General features: G+C 42.3%; 1 protein-coding gene across 1 annotated transcript in view; it reads right to left on the bottom strand.

The window, feature by feature from the left end:
- LOC122556567 (organic cation/carnitine transporter 2-like) overlaps nt 1-20,887 on the bottom strand; it is a 67,877-nt gene extending 46,990 nt beyond the window's left edge. Inside the window, exons 1-3 of the mRNA XM_043703380.2 lie at nt 20,399-20,887; nt 13,091-13,194; nt 6,469-6,623 (exon numbers count right to left, since the gene is read on the bottom strand). Coding sequence (XP_043559315.2) covers nt 6,469-6,623; nt 13,091-13,194; nt 20,399-20,788 — 649 coding nt within the window. The 5' untranslated portion in view covers nt 20,789-20,887. The remainder of the gene's footprint in view (nt 1-6,468; nt 6,624-13,090; nt 13,195-20,398) is intronic.
- Nucleotides 20,888-25,524: the final 4,637 nt, after the last annotated feature.

The raw sequence follows: 25,524 nt of genomic DNA, 5'->3' as shown, positions 1-25,524 counted from the left end.
CTATTGCTATACAAAAACCTGCTCATTCCATGTATCAATCTAATAAAGTTCCTCTGAACTTTCCTCCAATGTATTTTGATCTTTCCTCTAACAAAGAGACCGAAACAGCACAAACAATGTGCAATGTGGTCTCACAAATGCGCTGGATAACTGAAACATAACATCCTTACTTTTATGTTCAATTCCATGGATGGACTCCATTAGATTTCTGAATGACTTGATGCATAGAAATGTAAAAGATACATAGAAAATAGGAGCAAGAGTTGGCTATTTGACCTTTCAAGCTTGCACTGCCATTCAGTGTGATCATATCTGATCATCCAATTCAATAGTCTATTCTTGCTTTTTCTCCATATTCTTTGATTCCTTTTGCCCCAAGTGTTATATTCAATCTTTCCTTGAAATTCACTATGGTTTGGCCTTGACTGCTTTCTGTGAATGTGATTTCCACAGATACACCACTCTCTTTGGTGAAGAAATTTCTCCTTGTCTCAGTCCTAAATCATTTATTCCTGCACCAACCCTATCTAGTTGTGTCAGAAGATAATAGGTTTCTATGAGATTCCCCCCTCAATCTTCTGAATTGTGGCAAATATAATTCTAACTGATTCAATCTCTCCTCATACATCAGTCCCGCCATCCTAGCGATCATGGTAAACCTTCGCTGCACTCCCTCGATAGCAAGAATATCCTTTCTCAGATAAAGAGACCAAAACTGCATGAAATATTTCAAATGTGGTCTCACTCAGGCCCTGTATAATTACAGCAAAACATCTCTGCGCCTGTCTTCAAATTGTCTCACTTTGAAGGCTAACATAAACTTACACTTATCCACATTGAACTGCATCTAACATATATTTGCCCATTCAATCAACTAGTCCAAATTGCACTGTATCATCTCTCCATCATCCTCACAGCTCAGCCTTCCATCCAGCTCTTCGTTAAATCTTCTTGAGTTGGACACATTTATTCCTGACATGTTTGCCCTGATTGTACTGACATCTAGGAGATCCCACATATTGTAGCCTTGACATACCACTTACCTTTCCATTTTTAAGATTTTTTTTTACTTTAACTATTTAAATAATTTATCCAATTATGTGACTTCACATTAGCAGAAACATTAACACTTCCTTAGTGAGATTCTTTCTGTAAATCTGTCGATAATCGTAGGCATTGACACTACTGACATGCTTCCTGGTCCCTGATAATTGCAGGATTTTTGTCAATATGTATCTGACATCCTGCCTTAAGATGCAGGTGAGTTGACCAGATTTTCATTCCCATGTTCTCAGTCTCTTAATCCTTGTGTTCCCACAACATTTAAGCAAGCAAAATAGCCAAATCAACTTAATCTCCCTGCACCTTGTTAGAGCATAATGGACAGAACTACAGTCATATCATGCAACTGAAAATCTAACATTGACATGTCATTTCAGGCTTTTAAGTCCATTCTAGAGTATGTGCTAAGCGCTCATGCATATTTGTGTTACTGAGATTGAAACTATCCAGTTAGGTGCTCTGCCATCTACAGTCCCTTAGGGACAAACTTTTTTCAATGTTTCCTCTTGCCTTAGTGTGAACTCACACCACTTCTGACTTTCTCTTCCATTACTCTGAACCCACAATCTGTGCGACGTTTACAATTGTACATTTTATACTGCCTCTGCTTATTTCTCCTATCAAAATACATCATTTTGTATGTCTCTTCATTTACATTTATGGATATATTTTCATCCATTTCAGCAGCCTATCTGCCTTCTCTTGAAGTCTTTCTCTATACACTTTGAAGTTCATATTAGCTACAGGTTTTGTGTCATCTACAAATTTTGAAACTGTGCCCTGCACACTTTAGTCTAGGTCATTCATATATATCAAGAAAACAATGGCCCTAATAACATAATGTGGACAACTCCACTGTCTACCTTTCTCTCATTTTCAAGATGGCAGTAGAGTAGCAGGGATCTGCTCTTGCCTGGGGCTCATCCGCTCCCATGTGCTTTCTTTCTTTTTGTTCTTTCTTTTTACTTCTGATTATTTTCTTTCAGTTTTCTTTCATTTTCCTTTCCTTTGGAGCCTTTTGTGGAATGGTTAGTCAGCAAAATAGGCATGGCAGCGAGAGTGGAAGTGTGTGGATAGGCGGCTCCTCCTGGTGGTCAGAGGCGGCGGGGGAACGCAATAACGGGAGTGTCCTCCTGGTGTTCGGGGCCTGTGAGGGATGCAGCAATGGGGAGTGTCCTCCTGGCGTTCGGGGCCAGTGGGGGAACGCAACAATGGGAGTGTCCTCCTGGTGTTCAGGGCCGGCGGGGGAATGCAACAACAGGAGTGTCCTCCTGGCGTTCAGGGCCGGTGAAGGCAAAGCTCCTCCAGCAATTGGAGGCGGTGGCAACAGCAGACTATGCAAAATGGTGACTCCAGCAAGGCGACATCTCGGAGGAGGATAGCTGGAGCAGGACTCTTGGTGAGACAGTATCAGCTACCTGGTCTGGCAGCACAGCCAGGGCCTCCTGGTTGGAGTAAGTTGAGAGCAGGAACTTCTGGCGTTGGTGAGATGACAGGTGCAGCATGGTATGCAGGAGCCAGGACTTCTGGTATCATCAAGGTGTCAGTGGAGCTGAGAACTCCTGGTTTCAGGGTGAGTGTGGGCTCAGCATGGGATCTGGCATTAGCAGCAGCATCGGTGAGGTGAACCCAGCGGAGAAGAGATGGCACCTAAAGAGTGGCAATTCCTTTGTTTGTGGGTTGGGCACAGGCGTCAGCACTGTTCTGGTTCCTGTCAAGTTTGTGTCCTTGATGCTTTTGCACATTTTATTTCTTGGGTTTCAAATTTACTAGCAAGCCCAGTACGTGGAACCTTTTTTTTAGATTCGCTACAGTATGGAAACAGGCCCTTCGGCCCAGTAAGTCCACACCTACGCTGCAAAGAGTAACTCACCCATTGCCCTTTCCTATATTTACCCCTGACTAATGCACTACGGGCAATTTAGCAATGCCAATTCACCTGACTTGCACATCTTTGGATTGTGGGAGGAAACCGGAGCACCCGGAGGAAACCTACGCAGACACAAGGAGAATGAGCAAACTCCACACAGACAGTCACCCAAGGCAGGAATTGAACCCAGGTCCCTGGCACTGTGAGGCAGCAGTGCTAACCACTGAGGCACCGTGCCACCCAAACTTCATCAGACATCTTTTGGAAAACTGCAGGTCCATCATATGAAATACACTACCTTCCTCAACTCTCTCTTCTATCGCATCAAAAAGCACTATCACGTTGGTTAGATAAAATTTGTCAATCACAAATCTATGTTGACTTTCCTTAACTTATCAATAATTGTCCAAGTGACAGTTAATGCTGCACATTTTTATTACTGGTTGACCAATATATAGTTCCTGGATTTATCCTTACATCCCCATTCTGAAGAGTTGAAAAATGTGGCACTAGAAAAGCACAGCAGGTCAGGAAGCATTCCTGATAAACGGCTTATATCCAAAACATCGACTCTCCTGCTCCTTGGATGCTTCCCAACCTGCTGTGCTTTTCCAGCGCCACACTTTTGACTCTGATTCTCCAGCATCTGCAGTCTTCACTATCCCTATTCTGAATAAAGATATTGTATTTGCAATTGACCAGGCCCCTGGCACTTCTACCATTTCCAAAAAATGGAAAATTATGGCTAGTATCTGCAAGTTTTCATCTTCACTTCCTCAGCATCATTGGAAAGGGTCATAGTATCACAGATGTATGCATGACTCCCATATATCTCATCTGGCCCTGGTGACTTATCAAGTTCCACCAAGATTTTGAATAATTTTACATCAATTTTAAGTTCCCTTGGTATCTCAAATATTTGCACTTCCTCCAAACCCTGAACAGTATCCTTTTTACTTGATGAAGGCAGGTGCAAGTACTTATTTAGCATCATAGCCTTTCCTTGCCTCAAAATATGATTCTCCTACTTGAGTTCTAATTTGTCCCACACGTCCCCTTACTAACTTTTCATTTTTTACTTGTTAATAGGAGACATTTAGATTTTCTTATATGTTAGTTGCTAGTCTCTTCTTACATACTCTCTTTACTTCACTTATTTCCATTTTCATATCACACTGTGCTCACTATATTTGGCCTGGTTCTTATACGTATCATTAACTTCACACCTATCTTACATCATAACTTGTCGTCTCTTCCTTCTAAGAGCTTTTGGCCATTTGGAAGGACTGCAACTTAACTAGGATTCTAGAAACAGACCCTGACCTTGCAGCAAGGTAACAAGAGCCACATATTGAAGGAAGGATGTGCTGGATTTGCAGAGGTTTCCAAAGGAGGTTTACAAGAACAAACCATGGGATGAAAGTTTTGTTATATTTGGAGTGGTTGAGGACTCTGGGTCTGTACTCAGTGGAGTTTAGAAGGATGAGGGAGGACCTCATTGGAAACTTACAGAATACTGACAGACCTGGATAGAATGTGGAGAAGATGTTTCCACTAGTAGGACTGACCCTTTAGGAACAAAAGGGAAAATTTCTTCAGCCAGAGAGCAGTGCATCTACAGTACTCAAAAAACATAGGAAGCCAAGTTACTGACTGTATTTAAAACAGAGATAAATTGGTTCTTGATTGGTAAGGGATCAAAGGTTACATGGAGAAGGCAGGAGAATAGGATAGAGAAATTTATCAGCCATGACCGAAAGGTGAAGCAGACCCGATGGGGTGATTGCTCGAGTTTTTCTCTTATATATTTTATGGTAATAGGGTGTTATGGGGCTAGCCCATAGTGTGGGACTTGGGAAGATGTATGGCCGATGAGGATTGAGTTGACTTGTTCTACTTAAGGAACTGCCATTACAACTTTCCATGAGCCATAAAGGATCTGATTAGGAGGGAAACCAAACCCACTCAAGAAACCTGACTATTTTTCTTGTATTTTTCTCTTTTTTTGATGGAACTAAAGAGTTGAAGTTAGGATCAGTTAAATTTGAATAGCTATGTGTTTTAACAGAGAAGAAAACAACTGTGTATGTTTGCTGTTGGGGACTCATCTGGATAATTATGGAATTAATTATGGAACCATGGAACAATGTAGACAAATCAGAACTGGTTGTTGATTGTTCATGACTGACTGCCAACTGGATGTAGAATTGGCCAATCAGTGGAGGAGGGTTTGAGCTATAGGGAGAGGATGAATAGGCTGGGGTCTTTCTTCCTGGAGTGTCAGAGGCCGAGGGGTTACCTTATAGAGATTTATAAAATTATGAGGTGCATGGATGGAGTGAATAGCCAAGGTTTTTTTTTCCAGGTAGGGGAGTCCAAAACCAGAAGGCACAGGTTTAAGTTGAGAGGGGAAAGATTTAAAAGGAACCTACAGAGCAAAGTTTTCACGGAGAGGGTGGTGCATGTATGAAATGAGCTGCCAGAGAAAGTGGTGGAGGCTGGTACAATTACAACATTTACAAGGCAAATGGATGGCTATATGAATATGAAGGGTTAGAGGGATATGGGACAAATGCTGGCAAATGGGACGAGATTAATTTAGGATTTCTGTCGGTGTGGATGAGGTGGATAGAATGGTTTGTTTCTGTGCAGTATAACTCGATGTTTCAATGACTGGTGTTCACAAGGCAACTGTAGAGAATGTTGATTTTAAAAGAAATTGAGTTTGAGAACTGATTCTGACTTGTTTTGACAAATGCAGTCGAGTTTCTGAAATTTCAAGAGGCTGCTGTTCTGTTTTACTCTCTCTATTTTTATATCCAGTTCCTGGATTGTTGAATGCTCTGAGAAAAGAAATCCCAGTTTGCAAGACAGAAGCAAATATTTCTGGAAGCTCACTAAATTTTTGACAAAAGTAAATAAACAGTTTTTACTGCCTGTGAACAACTCATTATTCAAGGATTTCACAAATGCTTGGCATTCATCATTTGAAATTGTTTAACTGAACTGGCAAATTACAATTCTTTTATTTTCTTTTTAACTTATCCCTTTACTGTGTCTGACTACCTGTGTGTGAATGGGGTTTATATTTAAAGAACATCAAGTTAAAATCCTAAATATTATTCAGCTTACATAGTAGTTTATCTTTGTCCTGCTAAAGTGGCAGTATGAATAATAAAGCGTTAATATTTGCTAATGTTACAAAAATTGGCATCCAAGATGTCTAATTCATAAAGTCTAGTTATGAACAATTAGATAATTGTGAAGGGCATTGAATATTACAATTTCCCTATGTTGTAAATCCAAGAATAGTAGGTATCATGTGTTTTTGCTTGCTTTCCCTTGTATTTAACACCAAGGTACCAGCTGAGGTGGGAACATGTCCTTAATTGGCTACTTAAGAGTGAATTCAAATTTCAGGGTATTATACCAGAATTCTGGGCCAATATCCAGAACATAGTGCCATACCAGGAGTGACAGAATCAGCAAAGATTTTGAGGAAAGGAATAATAAAAGTACTGAGGGTAGATATTTACCAAGAACAAATGCAGCGACATAGTTTGAAATCTGTCCAAAGCCCACAAGGAAATTTAGAAAGCAAAATATTTCCCAGTTTGGAGAGAACATTTGAATTATGCTGAATCCACTCTGTATAGCCATAGTTCCAAACAGAACTATCTTTCTCCCAAACCTGTAAAGCAGAAGCAAATAAAGATCATCTGGTTAATCATATGCTGAAACATTTCTCCATATAAGCACACTAACTGGTATCTCAGTTAAATATAAGTCATAGACATTATTGTGGACTTCTTCACTTATATGTAGGTTTACATCAAAAAGAAGGATTAAAAAAAAAACCCTCTGATCTTTCTGTCTTATGTCTGCAACAACTTTGGCAAGGATTTGCCATAAGGAGTAAAAATTTGTGACCCAGAAAGATCTCAGTCTTATATCTGGAGCTGTGAAAAGACTCACAAAAACAGCAATTAGTACAAAGAGAACACGTCAGGAGGTGGAGTCAGGTTCCCATATCTCTTGCCCTGAAACATACCATAGTGATATATTTGGAGGGGTTTTGTACACCTACCTGACAAAAAAACAAAGCTGAGGTTTGCTTGAGAGTGAGGATGGCATAGGTATAATTCCTGCTTGATCGCTGAAGGAAAGGGTTTCAAGCTTTACTTTTAACTTTAATGCTCCCTTTATAGAGTCATAGAGACATAGAGATGTACAGAATGGAAACAAACCCTTCAGTCTAACTCATCCATGCCCACCAGATATCCTAACCTAATCTAGTCCCATTTGCCAGCACTTGGCCCATATCCCTCCATCCCTTCCGATTTGTATACCTCTCCAGTTGTCTTTTAAATGTTGTAACTCTACCAGCCTCCACCACTTCTTCTGGCAGATCATTCCATACATGCATCACCCTTTAAGTGAAAAAGTTGCCCCTTAGGTCCCTTTTAAGTTTTTCCCCTTTTGTCCTAAACCAATGCCCTCAAGTCCTGGACTCCCCGACCCCAGGGAAAAGACCTTGTCTATTTACTCTATCCATGCCCTTCATGATTTTATAAATCTCTATAAGGTCACTCCTCAGCCTCTGATGCTCCAGGGAAAACAGCTCCAGCCTATCCAGCCTCTCCCTGTAGCTCAAATCCTCCAACCCTGACAATATCCTTGTAAATCTTTTCTGAACCCTTTCAAGTTTCACAACATCCTTCCAATAGCAGGGAGACCAGAATTGCAAGTCATATTCCAAAAGTGGCCTAAGCAATGTTCTGTACAGCTGCAAAAGTGGCAGATGGAGTTAAATTTAGATGAAGGTGAGGTGCTGCATTTTGGAAAGGCAAATCAGAACAGGACTTATACACTTAATAGTAAGGTATTGGGGAGTGTCGCTGAACACTCCAAGACTCAATCCTCTGTCCAGTAAAGGAAAGCTACCAAATGCCTTCTTTACTATCCTATCTACCTGCGACTCCACTTTCTAGGAACAATGAATTTGCACTTCAAGGTCTCTTTGTTCAGCAACACTCCCCAGGACCTTACCATTAAGTATACAAGTCCTGCTCCGATTTGCATTTCCAAAATGCAGCACCTCACATTTATCTAAATTCAACTCTATCTGGCACTCCTCAGCCCACTGGCCCATCTGATCAAGATCCTGTTGTATTCTGCGGTAACCTTCTTTGCTGTCCACCACACCTCCAATTTTGTTATAGAGGACCACAGCAAACTTTCCAAGATATTTACTTGGATAGATCCCTGTACCCCTTTCTAGTCTACTATTTCTTTTATGTCCTTTCCATACATGTAATGAAATGATAGACCTTTCTGTCACAATTCCAGACCCTAACTGCGTGACATCACATTTGTTACTTTGCCAAATTACTTTAAACCTATGCTGACTCATTTCAACCCTTTGAGTGGGAATGATTTCTCCTCATCTACTCTGTCCAGATTGGTCATGATTATGAAAACTTTTGTCAAATCTACGCTTAGCCTTCTCTCTGAGAAAGATGATTCCGATCTCCCCAGTCAATCTTCATAACTGAAGTTTCTCATCTGTGGAACCATTCTCATGAGCAATTTCTGCACTCTCTCCACTACATTCACTCTTTTCCTGATGTGTAGCACCCAGAAAAATATTCCAGCTGAGGTCTAACTGGCATCTTATATCCAAGCTCTTGTACTCTATACTCAATTTGGTTACCAGGCATAACTGTTGAGTCCAAAACAATGCATACTTGGAACATGGCCATCATTGGCTAGACAATAAGTTATTTTCTATCTGAAGCTATGAGTCAAAAAGTGTGGTGCTGGAAAAGCACAGTCAGTCAGGCAGCATCCAAGAAGCAGGAGAGTCGACATTTCGAGCATAAGCTCTTCATCACTTTCTTTTTTCTATCTTAAGATCTTCCAAGTAACAATTTGATGCAACTAACTGGTGTATTAAAACACTTCAGAAGAAATTTAAGAGTCAACATCATTGGTGTGAGACTGGAAATATATGTAAAAGCTAGACCTAGCACCGATTGCAGTTTCCTTCTCTAAAAAGACTTACTGAACTTGTTAGAATTTAATGATAATCCGAGTTTCACCAATATAAGCAGTTTATTTCCATTTATTTAACAGCTATTAATTCCCTGTGCCGGGCTTTGAGTTCACAGTCAGACAAGATCGCTGGTATCCTAATTCAATAACATAACCATCACATCATTCTTCAATTTCACTGTGTCTACCTTTGCTTCAATAGTGATGGACTAGCATTTTCTATGTGAATTTTGACAATTTCAGAGACAGAGATATAAAAGCAGATGCAATTCTGTTCAAAGTGGTGCCATTGCTAAAGCTTGTGTCCTTCTTTCCAGATTTCCCGTTTTAAATGTTCCAATCAGGTTTTTCCATGGCAATGTATTGAAACAACTCTTTCTTGAATTTATAACGGTATCCTGTGTTACAAAATGAACTGTCCCTTCATTTCTTTCAAAACCTGACAAACATTTGATAAGGCTGATCACATGATCCTTCTCCAATGCCTTTCCACTATCATCCATCTGGGTGGAGTTGCACGTATTTATCTTAGCATAGCCAGAGAACGGATTGCCTTCCTGTTCCTGCACACTTACGCCTGATGATCCCCAATGAACTTGCCATGGTCCCTGCTGTGTCTCAACTATAAGCTGCCCCTCAACAACATAGCACTGTGTCAGTTTTCACAATTTCATCTCTGCCATCCATGATTTCTACAGTATTGTGCAGCTAACATGCAGAGCTGGATGAAGAAAAGCTTCGTCCAATTAAACATTGGAAAAACCAAAGCCAATGAAGTTTCACAACTCTGCTCTCTGGTTACTAATTTCCATCCTCTGTATTGCAAATAACTAAGACTGAATCAGACTTTTCACAACCTTGGTGACTTATTTGGTCATGAAATGAGCCATAGTTCCACATGATTATTAAGACTACTTATTTCCAGGTTCACAACATTTCTCAATTCTGTCCTGCCTTCCCTTATCTATTGATGAATGGATATTTAATGCCTTCGTACATTAGATCTTGACAATTTTAAAGAATGTCAGGCTGGCCTCTCACATTCTACGATACTGAAACTTATGATTATCTAAAACCACACTCCATGGTCTAACGCATACCAAATTACATTAATCTGTCATCCTCTTGTCAGTAACATACTGGTTCCTATTTAAGCTTTGCCTCAACTTTATTCCTGTTTTCGAACCCCGTTATGGCTTTGCCTTCTCTGTATCACCATTGGTTCTTCTAGCTATACAACCGTCTCAGAATGTTTAAAGAATTATTTCATGAGCTGTGGGCATCACTATGAAAGAAAGGACATGGATGAAGGGCCCGAAGGTATGGCAGCTAAATCTGCTGATAACACAAAGAGGAAAGTGAGTTGTGAACAGGAGGTCATAATGTTCTACAAGTGGCACAGGTAGATCATGTGGGAGGGAAAAGATCTGACAAGTGTAGTACACTGTGGGAAAGTAAGTGAAAACAGCCTCTTTTGACAGGAAGAGTAGCAAAAAAACATTTAAATGACGAGAGATTGCAGAACTTTGAGATAGAAAGTAATCTGATGTTTTGGTGAACAAAACACAAAAGTTTACCATGCAGGTGCAGCAATTAATAGGAAAGCTAACAGAATGTCATTGTTTTTTATGACTGAAGTTGATGATAAAAATATAAAAGGTTATGCTCCAGTTGTCAACAGGATCCATGGGACCACATCCATGGATTGTAGGGAACAGTGTGGTTCTCTTGTAGGTAGGCTAGATTTCAATCCACTAGTGTTTTGAAGAGTAAGAGAAATCTTGTGTGTATCAGATACAATAGTGAAGGTCTTGACAGGATGGATGTGGAAAGAATTCTTCTCTTTGTGATTGAATCTCGGATTAAGGGTCACCGCATAAAACTAAAGGGTTACAAATTTAATGACAAAGACAAGGAGCTTATTCTGTCATTGGGGGTGTCATGTGTTTTTGGAAATGTCTTCTTCAAAGGTAATGGAAGCAGAATGTTTGAATATTTTTAAGGCAGATTCTTGATAAACAAGGGATAATAGGTTAGCAGTAGTAGGCAGGATTATGCAGTTATCAGATCAGCCATTATCTTATTCAATGGCAGATCAGGCTCAAGAAGCCAAGTCACTAATCCAGCCCCTGATTTTTAGGTTCATATGTTCACATGTTGCTTATCCCTAATTATTCTTCAGAAGGTGGTGGTGAATCACCTTATTTTTCTACTGCAGTCCATCTTCTCTCAAGATACTTGCATGGCTACTTAATAAGGCAGTTCTAGGTTTTGATCCTATGACAGTGAAGGAATGGTAATCTGGTTCAGGATGGCATGTGCCATGGAATTGGTGTGCTACTCTTGTCTTTCTAAGTGATGTAGGTTATGGCTTTGGAACATGGCATTGAGGATCTTTGTTGATTTGATAATTCAGGTGTTAGGGAAAACAGGAGGGAGATTACACACCATGGAATTCCAGGCCTCTGACATTTTTTTATTCATGATGTGAAAGTGCCGGTGTTGGACTGGAGTGGACAAAGTTAAAAATCACATAACAACAAGTTATAGTCGAACAAGTTATACTCTGAAAGCTAGTACTTTCAAATAAACCTGTTGTACTATAACCTGGTGTTGTGTGAGTTTAAAAAACTTTTTATTCATTCTCTAATGAGAATGATGCTGTTCATATGGTGCTCTAGCCATGGTATTTTAAAATTTATTTATTAAGTCAAGTTCAGTTTTATGGTTATTTGTAATCCCTAACTTGTTGATAGTATGAAATTTAACAATGATATCAATGTCTAGAGGCATTCTCTCTTCTTGGAGATGGTTGTTGTCTGATACATGCGTGACACAAATGTTACTTTTCACTTGTCAGCTCAAGCCTAAATCTTGTCCAATCTTGCTGCATATAGATATGACTGTTTCAGTATCATAGCATTTAGGAATAGTGCTGAACATTGTGCAGTCATCAGTGAGCACACCCACTTCTGACCTTATGATGGAGGGAAGGTCAATAATGAAGCAACTGAAGTTGGCAGTGCCAAGGATACATGAGGAACTCCTGCAGAAATGAGGGGGTTAACTTCACAAAACCTCAGCTACCCTGAATAGTTTTAAGTCTAAATAAATTAATGGAGAAACTTTCCCCTGAATCCATTGGCTGCTGTTTTCTGATCAGGCTACCATATAGAATTTTGTCAAAAGCCTCACTAAATTCTATGAAGTCTCCATCGTCCCGCAACAAACACCACACCGTCCACTCTTACTGCCTCAAGAATGTTAGATTTGTCAGAAATAAGCTTCCCTTAAAAAAATATATTGACTGTCCTTGATTAACTTGTAGAAAGCACAGGAGAGTCAACGTTTTGGGCATAAGCTCTTCATCAGGAAGGCTTGATGAAGAGCTTATGCTCATAAAGTTGACTCTTCTGCTCCTTGGATGCTGCCTGACCAGGTGTGCTTTTGAAGCACCACACTTTCTGACCTTGATTAACTTGTGCCTTTTTAAGTGACTTATACTGTGCTTGAGAATAGTTTCTAATAGTTTTCCTATCATCATTGTTGGCTGATTGGTGTGTAATTGATTGGATGAACCCTTTTCATTTCAAATTAATATTCACAGGCTTTTTATTCTTAAACAGAAATTATTTTGCAATGTCAATGAGGATTAAGGAGGTGTAATGGCACTGCATTGATTGCAAAAGCATGAGCACATTTGGTCAAATATAGCATCCTAATATGTAGAAATGCATTTCTCCAATCAAAGTGACTTTATTTTACCATATCTTTAACTCTGGAACCTGTTCATTAGAATTTCAATACTGGTTGATCCCAGGTATGGAGGGGCTGATATCAGATATGGAGGGACTGTTTTATGGGGAGAGATTGAATAGATTTGGCCTGTATATAGAATGTGAGGTGACCTTAATGAGACATTCAAGTTTCTTAAGGGACTTGATGGGGTAGATGTGGAAAGGTTGTTAAGGCACTGGATATTGTGAATTATGAATTCAGTTCTTGTTTTACCAATGCCCTCCCTTCCACCTATTCTATTTCTGTCAAATGTGAAGAATAAATATTAGGCTCAAAACCACAGAGTTCAATACAAAAATAATTTACCTGTCTGATAACTGTCCACAACACAAAGAACCAACCAGCACTCCCATGAAGAATACAGACATAACAAATGGTCCTTTCCAGTCATCATTACACACCAAATCCCACTGAAAGGCAAAGCAAATAGAAAATGTTATAAATGTAATTTGAGGAAAGTTACGGAGAAATTGTTTAATTGTATTGGATCTAAGAATAGTAGGATATAGGCAACCTGAACAACATATTTGGTTCAACAATCTGGCTGCACCATTAGCATGGGTTAAGGGGAAGCATCTACACTTAAAACCTGTGGGTTGAAATCACCGTCCAAAGCCTTCAGCACATGATTCATCTCGGCTACTGCTTTAATTCAATACTGAGTTTGTCCAGTTTTTTGGATTGGGATATTAAAATGCCCTCTCAGGTAGATAGAAAATATTCTATGGCACTAATTAAAGATAAGCAGGATAGCTTTCTGGTCAATATTTATTTCTCAACCAATATTACTGAGAGAGATTATTGTTTTGGTCAATTCATTCTTTGTGAATTTTGTTGCCACATTTGTCAATAGGAGAACAGAGTTCATTTTTCACACTTAAGTATTTTCAAAATAAGTCATGAAAGAACATGTGAAAGGCAGTTCTTTCTAATTCTAACAGATAATATGCAATTTGTACTGTATGATGGACACAATGTATTTCATAAACCAAATGACACAAATGCCAGTCATTTGGTTTATTTCCAGCATGACCTTATTTTAATTTTCTGTAATTATCTCTCTGCCTCAATTAATCAGATTATAAATCACGCCTTCAGTTGTTATTCAGCTGTTGACACTTTACTCACACTGTCTGACACTCTTATTCACCTGCAGAGACCGATCATTCGACTTGTTGTCACTTCACTCACACCACTTATATGTTTTTTTATCTCTGTGATTATAAAGTCCATACCTGGCTGCTCTCTTCACTTCATCTGATGTGAAAGCTTGCGATTTCAAATAAACCTGTTGGACTATAATCTGGTGTTGTGTGACTTTTGATCAAATGTATGTAGATAAAGTCTTGTATATGTAAAAAATGTCTTTGCTTTGTTTGTTCTCCAGATGTAAAGATTGTGCAGAATTGACCTGCTGTGGTGACTATGTATGTATATAAAGATTTTCTACAAATAAAGTATATTTTTGAAATTACAAAAATTGAAACTCTAGCTCTCCAGCACTTCAGAGGCTGCATGCAGAACAGTCCTTTACAATGTACCTTTGTACATTATCAGATGTGGAGAGTAAACATTGAGCTACAACTCTTCTGACAGAGTTCAACGGGAAAAACAAAACTATCTAATAACTGTCCACAACAAAAACAACTAATTAGCAATCCCATGATGAATGCAGACATAACAAATGGCCCCTTCCAATCATTGATACACATCAAATCCCACTGAAAAGCAAAGAAAACAGAACATTTTATAAATATGGTCTAGGAATATTACATTGCAGAGTGTGATGCTGGAAAAACACAGCAGGTCAGGCAGCATCAGAGGAGCAGGAGAATCGACGTTTCGAGCATAAGCCCTTCATCAGGAGTGAGGCTTGTGGGCCAGGGGGCTGAGAGATAAATGGGAGAAGGGTGGGGCTGGGGGCAAGTTCGTTGAGAATGTGATAGGTAGATGAAGGTTGGTGGGAAGGTGATAGGTCGGAGTGGAGGGTGGAGTGGATAGATGGGAAGGATGATGGACAGGTCAAGAGAGCACTGCTGAATTGGAAGGTTGGGACCGGGATAAGGTGAAGGAAGAGAAATGGGGAAACTGGTGAAATCCACATTGATCCCTTGTGGGTTGCAGGGTTCCAATGCACTCCAACATTACATTGCACCATTGTAACTGAGCAAATGGCTAAGAAAGGGAAGCTGGCACCACAAATCAAACATGTGTAACCTGGATTGTAACAAGGTACAAATAAGCTATTCCTGATTGGAAGGCAAGTTACAAAGTTGATGACAACAGAAGTGTAATCAATGTGATCTTGTGTTGATGAACGAATCTAAATGATCATCAATAATGTCACATCACAAACTTCACAAGGTAGAAATTCCTACAATAAATCAGGATTCTTCAACATCAGAATTCTGGAGAATTACACTGCACAAGAATTGAACCCTAAACATATCCACACACAGATGCTGTTGGTTGGAATCATAGCTAAATTCCACCACTCATCAGGTAATGATTAGGGTGGGTTGTGAGGCTTAACTTGCTTGCTTGTAGGGTCTTGATTTTGGTTGTTACATGCAATAAAATTCAAGTAATTGCTTTAGCATTTGTTTGTGAGAATTCTCAGTAAGTAGCAGAAGTAAAGGTAGCGTATGGTAATTTACTCACAACAGATGTCTCCCTAGCAGCTTGACTGACCTAGTCCCTATCCCCAGGTTGGCTTCTCTTTGACCTGTAGGACTGAATGTGGCCAATACTCTGGATTAGCATTGAGCAAGCTCCTTGACTGTTTGTGACATTGCCCACCCGCGCTCCTGACGGTAGTCTCACTTTAACCCACAAAGGACTGGTCTTATTTTAGTTTCAGGCATCTCCATTTGGTTGAAGCAATGTGCCTTGTTTCTCTGGCACATGCTTCAAGTGTGGCACTGACATAGCAAGTTCCTTGTAGTAATATATCTGTCCCCTTAACTGTTCAGTGCTCTGAACCAAAATGAGCCGCTGCCTCTCCCATTGCACAAAAAAAGTGCAGAAGCCTCCAAGCAAGTGCAAAGTGAGCAAGCACAGAGAAGCATGTGTTCCTCTGCAGGCTGTGTCATCTGAAAGAAACTTGCAAGTCTTGAATGCCCCAAAGCTCCAAAGTGAATTCCTGAAGGGCTGAAATGGTGGGCCAGTTTGTCTGGCATGATGGTGTGGTTTGCTGATGCCACTTTGCTTGGACAAAGGCTGAAGGAGAATAGAGTCCACAAAGCATGTAAGGACAATGTGGTGAAGCCAGAATTGGTTGAAGGTTGTAAAGGCAAACAGCAAACTGCTGCTACCAGGTAATTGGTCACTTTCATGTGGAATTGCGTCATCTAGTTTATCTGTATTGTAATTAAATGACTGTTGTTTGCTGCAGGGAAATGAGATGAATTGGATCGTTAATGGGACACAAATGCATCGAAATAAGGTCGTCTCTGTTTGTTGTTGAGGTTCGGAACTTCCCATTGAAATATTCAGAAGAATATCAGAATTTTCCTCTTTGGCCAGACTCTGACAGTGCTTCTCTTTTGTTGGGTTTTTCCTCATTTCTCGCCCATTGGCCATGAGCTCAAGGGAACGGAAAATGCAATCAGATATTGAGACTGTAGAATTTTCAAACTTCAGGAGATGGTCGATCTTGTGGGCCCATGGGCCGTCAGTTTGGCTGGGGGGCAACGATAGCCGCGCCTCCGGCCTGGGTATCCTGTTGCAAGGAGGCAACTTTACCATCTCCGAGGTTAAGGAGATGGTAGGCGGGCGCCTCCTCGTCACCGACGTCATGTACAGGAATGCTCCCCTGAGACTGATTAATGTGTATGCCCCAGTGGGTAAGAGTGAACGGTTGGCCATCCTGCAGCAGCTTCCACTGTTGCTGGCTACATCCAGGCCGGTCATTCTGGCCGGAGACTTCAACTATATCATTGATGCAGATGGACAGTCCGGCGGGGGGGACAGTAAACTGGACGCCACGTCCAAAGCCCTGATGGACACGGTAAAAGATGCCAAGCTGCACGATGTCTTCAGCACCCCTGCAGACGGAGTGCAGAATAGATACACCTGGTCACAGGTCTGTCCGCTCAAGGATAGATTACCTGTTTGTGTTCCGAATGCTCTCAGTCAGATCCACCGACGTCAAGCCGGTGTTCTTCTCTGACCACTGCCTCCTGCTGGCCGACGGTCACTTACAGGACGAGCAGCGGGCTGGTAAGGGAACGTGGAAGCTGAACACAAAGCTGTTGAACCCAGGAAACATTGAGAAGCTCAAGAGGGACTATGCAGGTTGGAGAACCATGAAGCCCCTCTTTGAGTCCCCAGCAGACTGGTGGGAAACAGTAAAAGGGAACATCAAGAGGTTCTTCATCCTCAAAGGTGTTCAGGAGGCGAGAGAGAGGCGGGAAAACTGTCCCAGCTCCAGGAAAGTATGCAGAACCTACTCCTGCTGCAGATGATGGGGGTCGATGTCACGGAGGACCTCAAGGAGGTGAAGGGCCAGCAAGCCTCGCTCCTTGCCTCGGAGGCCTCCAAGATAATCTTCCGGTCAAAGTGTCCACTCGGTGGAGCAGGATGAGATCTGCTCACGTTTCTTCTTCCAGAAGGTGCACAAAGAGAGCTCCGTGCTCAGCAGCCTGAAGGAAGAAGATGGCTCGATAACGTCATCTCAGGCTGACGTGATGAGGATCAGCAAATTCTTCTATGCCAGTCTGTATGACGTGAAGCCAACCGACAGCGCGGCCTCCCAGTCATTCCTGTTCTCTATCACAGAAGTCTTAGACGACAGAACACGGGAGAGGCTGGACCAGCCGCTATCTCTGGACGAGCTGACGAAGGCCTTCGAGTCCTTCAAAAGGAATAAAACTCCTGGAAGCGATGGCTTACCGGTTGAGCTCTATTCTGCTCTGTGGGACTTGATTGGCCAGGACCTGCTGGAGGTGTATGTCAGTATGCTTCAGGCAGGTACCTTGAGTGAATCCATGAGGAAAGGCATTATCACCCTCGTCTACAAGAGGAAGGGGGAGAGGGAGGAACTCAAAAATTGGAGACCAATCTCACTGTTGAATGCGGATTACAAAATTCTGTCAAAGATTATCGCCAACCGGGTGAATCACTGCTCTGGGATCAGTGATTCACCCTGACCAAACCTGTGCTGTACCGGGCAGGAAGATTGCTGAGAGTCTCGCACTACTCAGGGATACGATCGCCTATGTGCAGGACAGAGGGTTGGACACCTGCCTGATCAGCCTGGACCAGGAGAAAGCCTTTGACAGGATATCACACACATATATGAGAGATGTTCTCTTCAAAATGGGCTTTGGGGAGGGAATCTGCAATTGGATCAGACTGCTCTACACCAACATTGTCAGTGCAGTCCCAATCAATGGGTGGGAATCAGATAGCTTCCCAGTCAGATCTGGAGTCAGGCAGGGCTGCCCTCTCTCTCCTGCCTTGTTTGTGTGCTGCATAGAGCCATTTGCCGAGTCCATCAGGAAGGATGTGAGCCTGAGAGGGGTGACTATTCCTGGCAGCGGGGGCCTGCAGGTCAAGGCCTCCCTGTACATGGATGACGTCACCATTTTCTGCTCAGATCCGCTGTCCGTGCGCAGACTCATGTGCATATGTGACCATTTCAAACGGGCCTCGGGGGCCAAGGTAAACCGAGGCAAGAGCGAGGCCATGCTCTTCGGGAACTGGGCCGACCAATCTTCGGTCCCCTTCACCGTCAGGACCGACCATCTGAAGGTGCTGGGTATTTGGTTCAGGGGGCTGGGGCGTGGGCCAAGTCTAGTGGAGGAGCGTATCAGCAAAGTGAGGCAGAAACTGGGCAGATGGAAGCTACGGTCACTCTCCATTGTGGGAAAAAACCTGGTCATCAGGTGTGAGGCACTGTCATTGCTGTTATACGTGGCACAGGTCTGGCCTATTCCCAGAACCTGTGCCGCTGCAGTCACCTGGGCCATCTTCCAATTTATATGGAGGTCAAAGATGGACCGGTTCCGAAGGGACCCGATGTACAAAGATCTGGGCAACGGGGGAAAAAATACACTCAATACCACCCTCACCCTGATGGTCACCTTTTGTGTGGCTGCATCAAGCTGTGTGTGGATCCCCGGTATGAAAACACCAAGTGTCACTACGTACTGAGGTTCTACCTGTCCCCGGTGTTGCGAAGGATGGGCCTGGCCTCGCTGCCGCGGAACGCTCCGAGTAGTTGGACCGTTCCGTATCACCTGTCCTTCGTGGAGAAGTTTATGAAGAAAAACACCTTTGACCACAAGTCCATCAGGAAGTGGTCAGCACGTAGTGTCCTTGAGACCCTTCGGGAAAAGGAGAGGGCGGATCCTATCAAGCAGTTCCCTGAGCAGACTGTCAAAGCCATTTGGCAGAATGCCTCATCGCCAGAACTTTCCAACAAGCACCAAGACATGGCTTGGCTGGTGGTGAGAAGGGCTCTGCCTGTGAGATCCTTTATGCACGCCCGGAGTCTCAGCCGCGCCGCACTCTGCCTTCGAAGCAGCTGCGGGGGGGACGAGACTGTCACACACCTCCTTCTGGAAGTGCCTACACAGAAGTCTGGAGAGGAATGCAGTGGTGTTTGTCGAGGTTCGTCCCGAGCAGCGCCGTGACACGGGACTCCGTGCTCTACGGCCTGTTCCCCGGGACGCACACCGAGACGAACATCAACTGTGCCTGGAGGATCATCAACTCGGTGAAGGACGCTCTCTGGGCGGTCCAAAACCTGTTGATCTTCCAGCTGAAGGAGTTGACCCCAACTGAGTGTTGCAGACTGGCACATTCCAAGGTCCAGGACTGCGTGTTGAGGGGCACGCTGAAGCTTGGGGCAGCTGCCGCCAAAGCATGGTGGGGAAAGACCACTGTGTAACGTCTGCCTGCCTAACGAAGAACAGGGGGCCCATGCAGTCATTTGGGCTCCGCTGACGCCTCAGCTAACTATGTAATCGTACAGACCTGTATATATGAATGATTACTCTGTCTCTGTACACCAAGAAATGGAATGTTTACGGATGTATGGCATGACCAGTTGTACAGATCATCAAAATATTTATGAATAAAGTATATTTTTGAAATAAAAAAAAGTAGAATTTTCAAACTTCCTTTTCTACATGTGAGGTACATTTGACCCTGCAGGATCTATGGCGGTGTTAAACCAAGTGAGATTAGGAAATAAAAATTTTAATTGAGCCAAATTAGGCAAATGTTTTAAGACGAAAAATCACACAACACCAGGTTATAGTCCAACAGGTTTAATTGGAAGCACACTAGCTTTCGGAGCGCCGCTCCTTCATCAGATGGTTGTGGAGAAAGATACGTTTTAAGACTGGATAGGGAGCTAGACTGAATTTGGAGGGAAAAAGAGACGTAGGATTTAATGTTTAAACTTCCAATACTGAAAAAATACAACAAGTTCTAAAGTGAAATATTAAGGTATATGTGGTCCAAGGTAAGATACAAGATAAAGAGCTGCAGGTTATGTCTAACTTCAACCGCGTCTGCTTTTTGGTAAAGCCCTTCTATGTTCGGTATATTCACAAACTCCTCCCTGTCACAATCACAAACACTGTGGTTGCTCCAGCCGCTTACCTCGCTGACGATGGTGGAGATGTACTGCTCCTTACTGTACACCCATCCATCCAAACAGGGCTCCTGTCCCACCTCAGAAATATTGACGGAATCCGGGTCAGGGAATATCTCCGAGAGGTTCTTGATCACATCCAACCGGTACCGTCTACATTTGCTGTACTGGAGTTTGTCCTTGTCTTGTTCCAGAGGGATCGTGCGGTTCATCCACGCTTCACTGAGGTTGAGGTGCCCGGGAATTAAACAGCGGTGTTCAGGAATATCCCCGACAAAAACTATGGACATTCCGCAGAAACCATTGGGCAAAATGCTGATGCTCAAAAGGAAGAAGATAATTTTCTGGTAAGGTCCCCATTCTCCGAGAAAAGCGGTGATTTCATCGTAATCCCGCATGTTAGTGACTGTGGGAGAACGGGCAGCGACTCCCTTCTTAAAACTGCAGCGATTTGGCTGTTGGAGGGCACAACTGGAGAATTTCAAACTCCTACCAAATGACAAGAGTTGCCTTATAAATATTAATCAAACTTCATCCGGCACAGAGAGCTCCACCCAAAGCCACTTGTGCCTCGATTATAAAGGGTCTTTTTCAGTAAACAGCCGGTTTGTCAGCACTGAAGTGTTTTTCTTACTGTTTCTTTGGAAGGAGAAACTTTTTGTCCTTTTTTGTAACACCGTGAAGATGCCATTACCAAGACTGTTCATCCTGATTACAGACTGACTATTAACAAACGATAAAAAAAAACATTGTATGTACTGAGGCAGGCTGTGTGGAATACAGAGGCAGTCAGGCATTCCAATTGTACTGCTGCTTGAATTCTTTTTTTGGAAAGAATTCATTTTGAAGAAAGCATTTGGCTCAACATTTGGCACATACTCTGCTGCCCAAACGCAGTAAGTCTTATTGTGAACTACATCACAGCACAGAGAATGTGAATTGTTGGCTGTGGTTGAACTGGGGTTTTTCCTCCCCAGAATTAACTTTCATGATGTTCTTCCAGTTGAGGCAGGCACATTGAAGTGTTCTGAGGGGCCCAGGAGGCAAACCACTGCATATGTTATTTATGTTTAACATCTCTTCTTCATATTAGTTATCATGTGACTTGGGCAGTGAATGGGGAGAAGATAAAATGAAATCTTCTTGCACCTAAACAGAGTTGGCATTCTTTCAGTCAAAGCAGATAAATTAATTACTCAAAATGTGTGTTGTCTTCCATGAACCATACAATAAGTGGCAAGTCCAGGCCATCAGCAGCATATCTTCCAAAGTCAGAGGTTGGAGAAGTGAGACAAATGATCTCTTGCTGTTTTCATTTTGTTTTTAGCAAACTTGTGCAGGTATATTTTGACCTGCTGATGAGATTTGAATCCAGGCACAGCTCTTGGTTAGTATCTCCATCTGTTACATGGGAGACCCCCAACTGGGAGTAGCTGATACCTCTGAGATGGGCAGTGTGTAAGTTAGGCGATGCATTTTTTTGGTGATTGAGGGCAGAGAATTGTTGTGGAACGGTGTTTTTCTGGGAGGTGATACATTTTGAAAGGTCAAATGCAACAGGAAAGTTTACAGCAAATGATCGGATCCTTGATATCCAAAGAGATCTTGGTGCGCACTTTCATAGCTCCCTGAACGTGGCAACGCCAGTGGGTAAGGTGGTAAAGAAGTTGTATGGCATGCTAGTCGACATCAGTCAGGTCATTGAGTATAAAATTTGGCAAGTCATCTTGCAGCTGTATAAAACTTCAGCCTGAGGCCCATTTGCAGTTCTGGTTACCACACTATTAGATTATAGATTTACAGTTTACCACACTATAGGAAGGATGTAGAAGCTTACAGGTTTACAGGATGTTGCTCAGATTGGAGTGTATTAGTTATAAAGAGAGTTTGGATAAACTCACAATATTTTTGCTGAAGTGTCAGAGTCGGAGTGGCAAGCTTCCATAAAATGATAGTCAGAGTCTTTTTTGCAGGCTGGAAATGTCTAATAGTAAGAGGCATAGGTTTACGGTGAGGTGGGAAAGTTTAAAGGAAACATGCGAGGCAAATGTTTTACACAGAACATTCTGCCAGGGGTGGTGGCAGAAGCAGTTACAACAGCAAAGTTTAAGAGGCATTTAGACAGACACATGAACTGGCAGAGAATAGAGGGATTTAGACCATGTGCAGGCAGATGGAACTTGTTTAGAATGGCATTATGGTTGGCACAAGCTTGGTTGGCTGAAGGGTGTGCTCCTGCGCTGTACTGATCTATGTTCAACGTTCACTGTCCCACAGGATAACAGAGAGGCAGGACATAGAATTCATTACTACAATGCTGCAATTGATTATAATTGAAATATAGAAAATGGAAGCAAGAGGAGGCCATTCAGCCTTCAAGTCTCCTCTGCTATTCACTATGATTGTGGCTGACTCATTCAATTCAATACAGTGTTCTGAAATGGCCTACCCTGTATCCTTCATCTGTGACCACTGGTTCTCAGCCTTCTGGTCATGGGAATCATCCTTCCTGCATTTATCCTGTCTAGTCAAGTTAGAAATTTATAGGTTTCTTGTGAGATGCCCCCCCCATTCTTCTAAATTCCAATGAATATAATCCCAGTGACCCAATCTCTCTCTCTTTGTCAGTCATGCTGTCACAGGAATCAATGTTATTAACATCGCTGTCAGGATTACTCAGTGATCAGGATGCAGTAAAACTCTGCACTAGGAATATTTCTACATTGGTATTGGAGATTACTTTGATTTCTTGGGATGTCAATATATTTGTTATCCTGCCAATGATTCCTGCAGCCATCCATGCTGTAACAAAGTGATACAGTCTGCAGTAGCTTTACCTCAGTATGCAGCTGCCAGCAGACAGGGTATATTACTAATCCAAAAGACACTTATACACTCAAAGCAGTCAGCAATGTACCTTCATGTTAATATTTTGATTTATGCACAATAGTACCCAATTCAAAGCTCTTCAATCTCCCACCATTTTGCTAACTTTTTAAAAAAATTCCTCCTGTCAAAATTGGCAGTACCATATTTTCTCTCATTATACTCCATTTGCCACAAATTTGTCCACTGGTATATTTTGTAAACTTCTTGTTACCACTTTGCACCTTATTTTCTACCTCGAGAACATAGAATATAGAACATTACAGCACAGAACAGGCCCTTCAGCCCACGATGTTGTGCAGACCATTGATCCTCATGTGAGGTAAACCTAATGTATGAACCCTCAAATTTCTGTGACCATATGCATGTCCAGCAGTCTTTTAAATATCCCCAATGACTTCGCTTCCACAACTGCTGCTGGCAACGCATTCCATGCTCTCACAACTCTCTGCGTAAAGAACCCGCCTCTGACATCCCCTCTATACTTTCCCCAAACAGCTTAAAACTATGACCCCTCATGTTAACAATTTCTGCCCTGGGATAAAGTCTCTGGCTATCAACTCTCTTGACATCAGCAAATCTTGGAATCATGTTCATTCATCTAAGCCATTTATACAAATTGTTGAGGTGCCAGCACCAATCTCAATCTGCAAATCCTTCCAAGATATGCCACTAGGACACGGGAGGAGTGGGACAGATTCCTTCTTGACAATGTGAGAGAAAGTAAGTCCTGGCAGCCTCTGTCATTAAGATATGCATGTAACACTGCATGCTGCCACACAGCAACATGGACTCCCTAAATGATCAGTAACAGACCCATGTTAAGTGTAGAAAAAAGTTACAGGAATGTAGGCTTAAGAGTAGGAATAGGCTGTTCAGCCCTTTCTAAGTTTGCATTGCAAGAGAATAAGATCAATGATCTGGTTGTCATCTCCTCTTTCTTGTCTGCCCCTTAATCTTTGGTTCTCTTCTCATTCAGATATTTATATGAATGTTCCTTGAATATACATAATACGTCTGGGGTCACAAGAACCTAACCATTGCTGTTTTGATTAGAACAGTAATTCTTTTGCCTTATGGGTGATTTGCCATTGTGATTTTCTTCTACACTGCATTCATATTCCATGGTTCTGGTCATTCTGAGAAATGCTGATGTTATTTTAATACAGTGAGACATCATCAAAAGCATATGCAACAGATGCTCTCCACAGGGAAATGTTGGCTAATGCAGTCCCCAATGTATCATTGTGATGCTATATTTGCATTAGCACATCCAATAGTGAATTACATTAATCTGAAATGTTATTTCTTTTCTGACTTTTAAATATGATGGTCGCAGGTTCTGAACTTCTTGTGGTGGTAGGGGAAGGTGCCGGGAGTGGTTTGTGAGCTGGAGGGGGGCGTGGATCTGACGAGAGGGTAGTGGAGGGAATGGTCTCTCCGGAATGCTGATGGGGTGGGGAAAGAAATATGTCCCTAGTGGTAGGGTCTGTTTGGATGTGGCAGAGGATGATGTGATGTATACGGAGGTTGATGGGTGGAAGGTGAGGACCGGGGGGTTCTGTTTTTGTTGCATTGGAATGGGTGGGGTTCAAGGGTGGAGGTGTGGGAAGTGGAGGAGATACACTGGAGGGCATCATTGACCATATGGGAGGGGAAATTGCGATCTTTGAAGAAGAAGGCCATCTGGGATTTTCTAAGGTGGAATTGGTCAGCCTGGGAACCAATGCGGCAGATGCAGAGGAATTGGGAATAGGGGATAGTGTTTTTACAGGGGCTAGGGTGGGAGGAGGTGTAGTCTAGGTAGCTGTGGGAGTCAGTGGGTTTGTAGTAGATGTCCGTGGTTAGTTGGTCACCGGAGATGGAGATGGAGAGGTCCAGGAAGGGGAGGGAGGTGTCCGAGATGGTGAATTTGAGGTTGGGGGTGAAAGGTGTTAGTGAAGTTGATGAATTGTTCAACCTCCTTGTGTGAGCATGAGGTGGCACTGATACAGTCATTGATGTAGCAGAGGAACAGGTGGGGGGTGGTGCCAGTGTAGCTGCAGAAGATAGACTGTTCCGCGTACCCTTTCACCTTTCACCCTGACCTCAAATTCATCTGTCCTCACTTTCTCTCTGCTTTTGTGATATTATTTGAGGATAAATTTTATAAAGGACACTGGGATAAACCCCCTATTTTTTTTTACAAAGCATTATTAAATCTTAATGTCCACCTGCGAGGCTGTACAGGGACTCTGTCTGATGTCTC

The sequence above is a fragment of the Chiloscyllium plagiosum genome, unplaced genomic scaffold (assembly GCF_037043375.1).
Source record: "Chiloscyllium plagiosum isolate Xiang-an unplaced genomic scaffold, Cpla_swu_hap1 HiC_scaffold_16, whole genome shotgun sequence".
Taxonomy (NCBI): domain Eukaryota; kingdom Metazoa; phylum Chordata; class Chondrichthyes; order Orectolobiformes; family Hemiscylliidae; genus Chiloscyllium; species Chiloscyllium plagiosum.
This window is presented reverse-complemented; position numbering and strand designations above follow the sequence as displayed.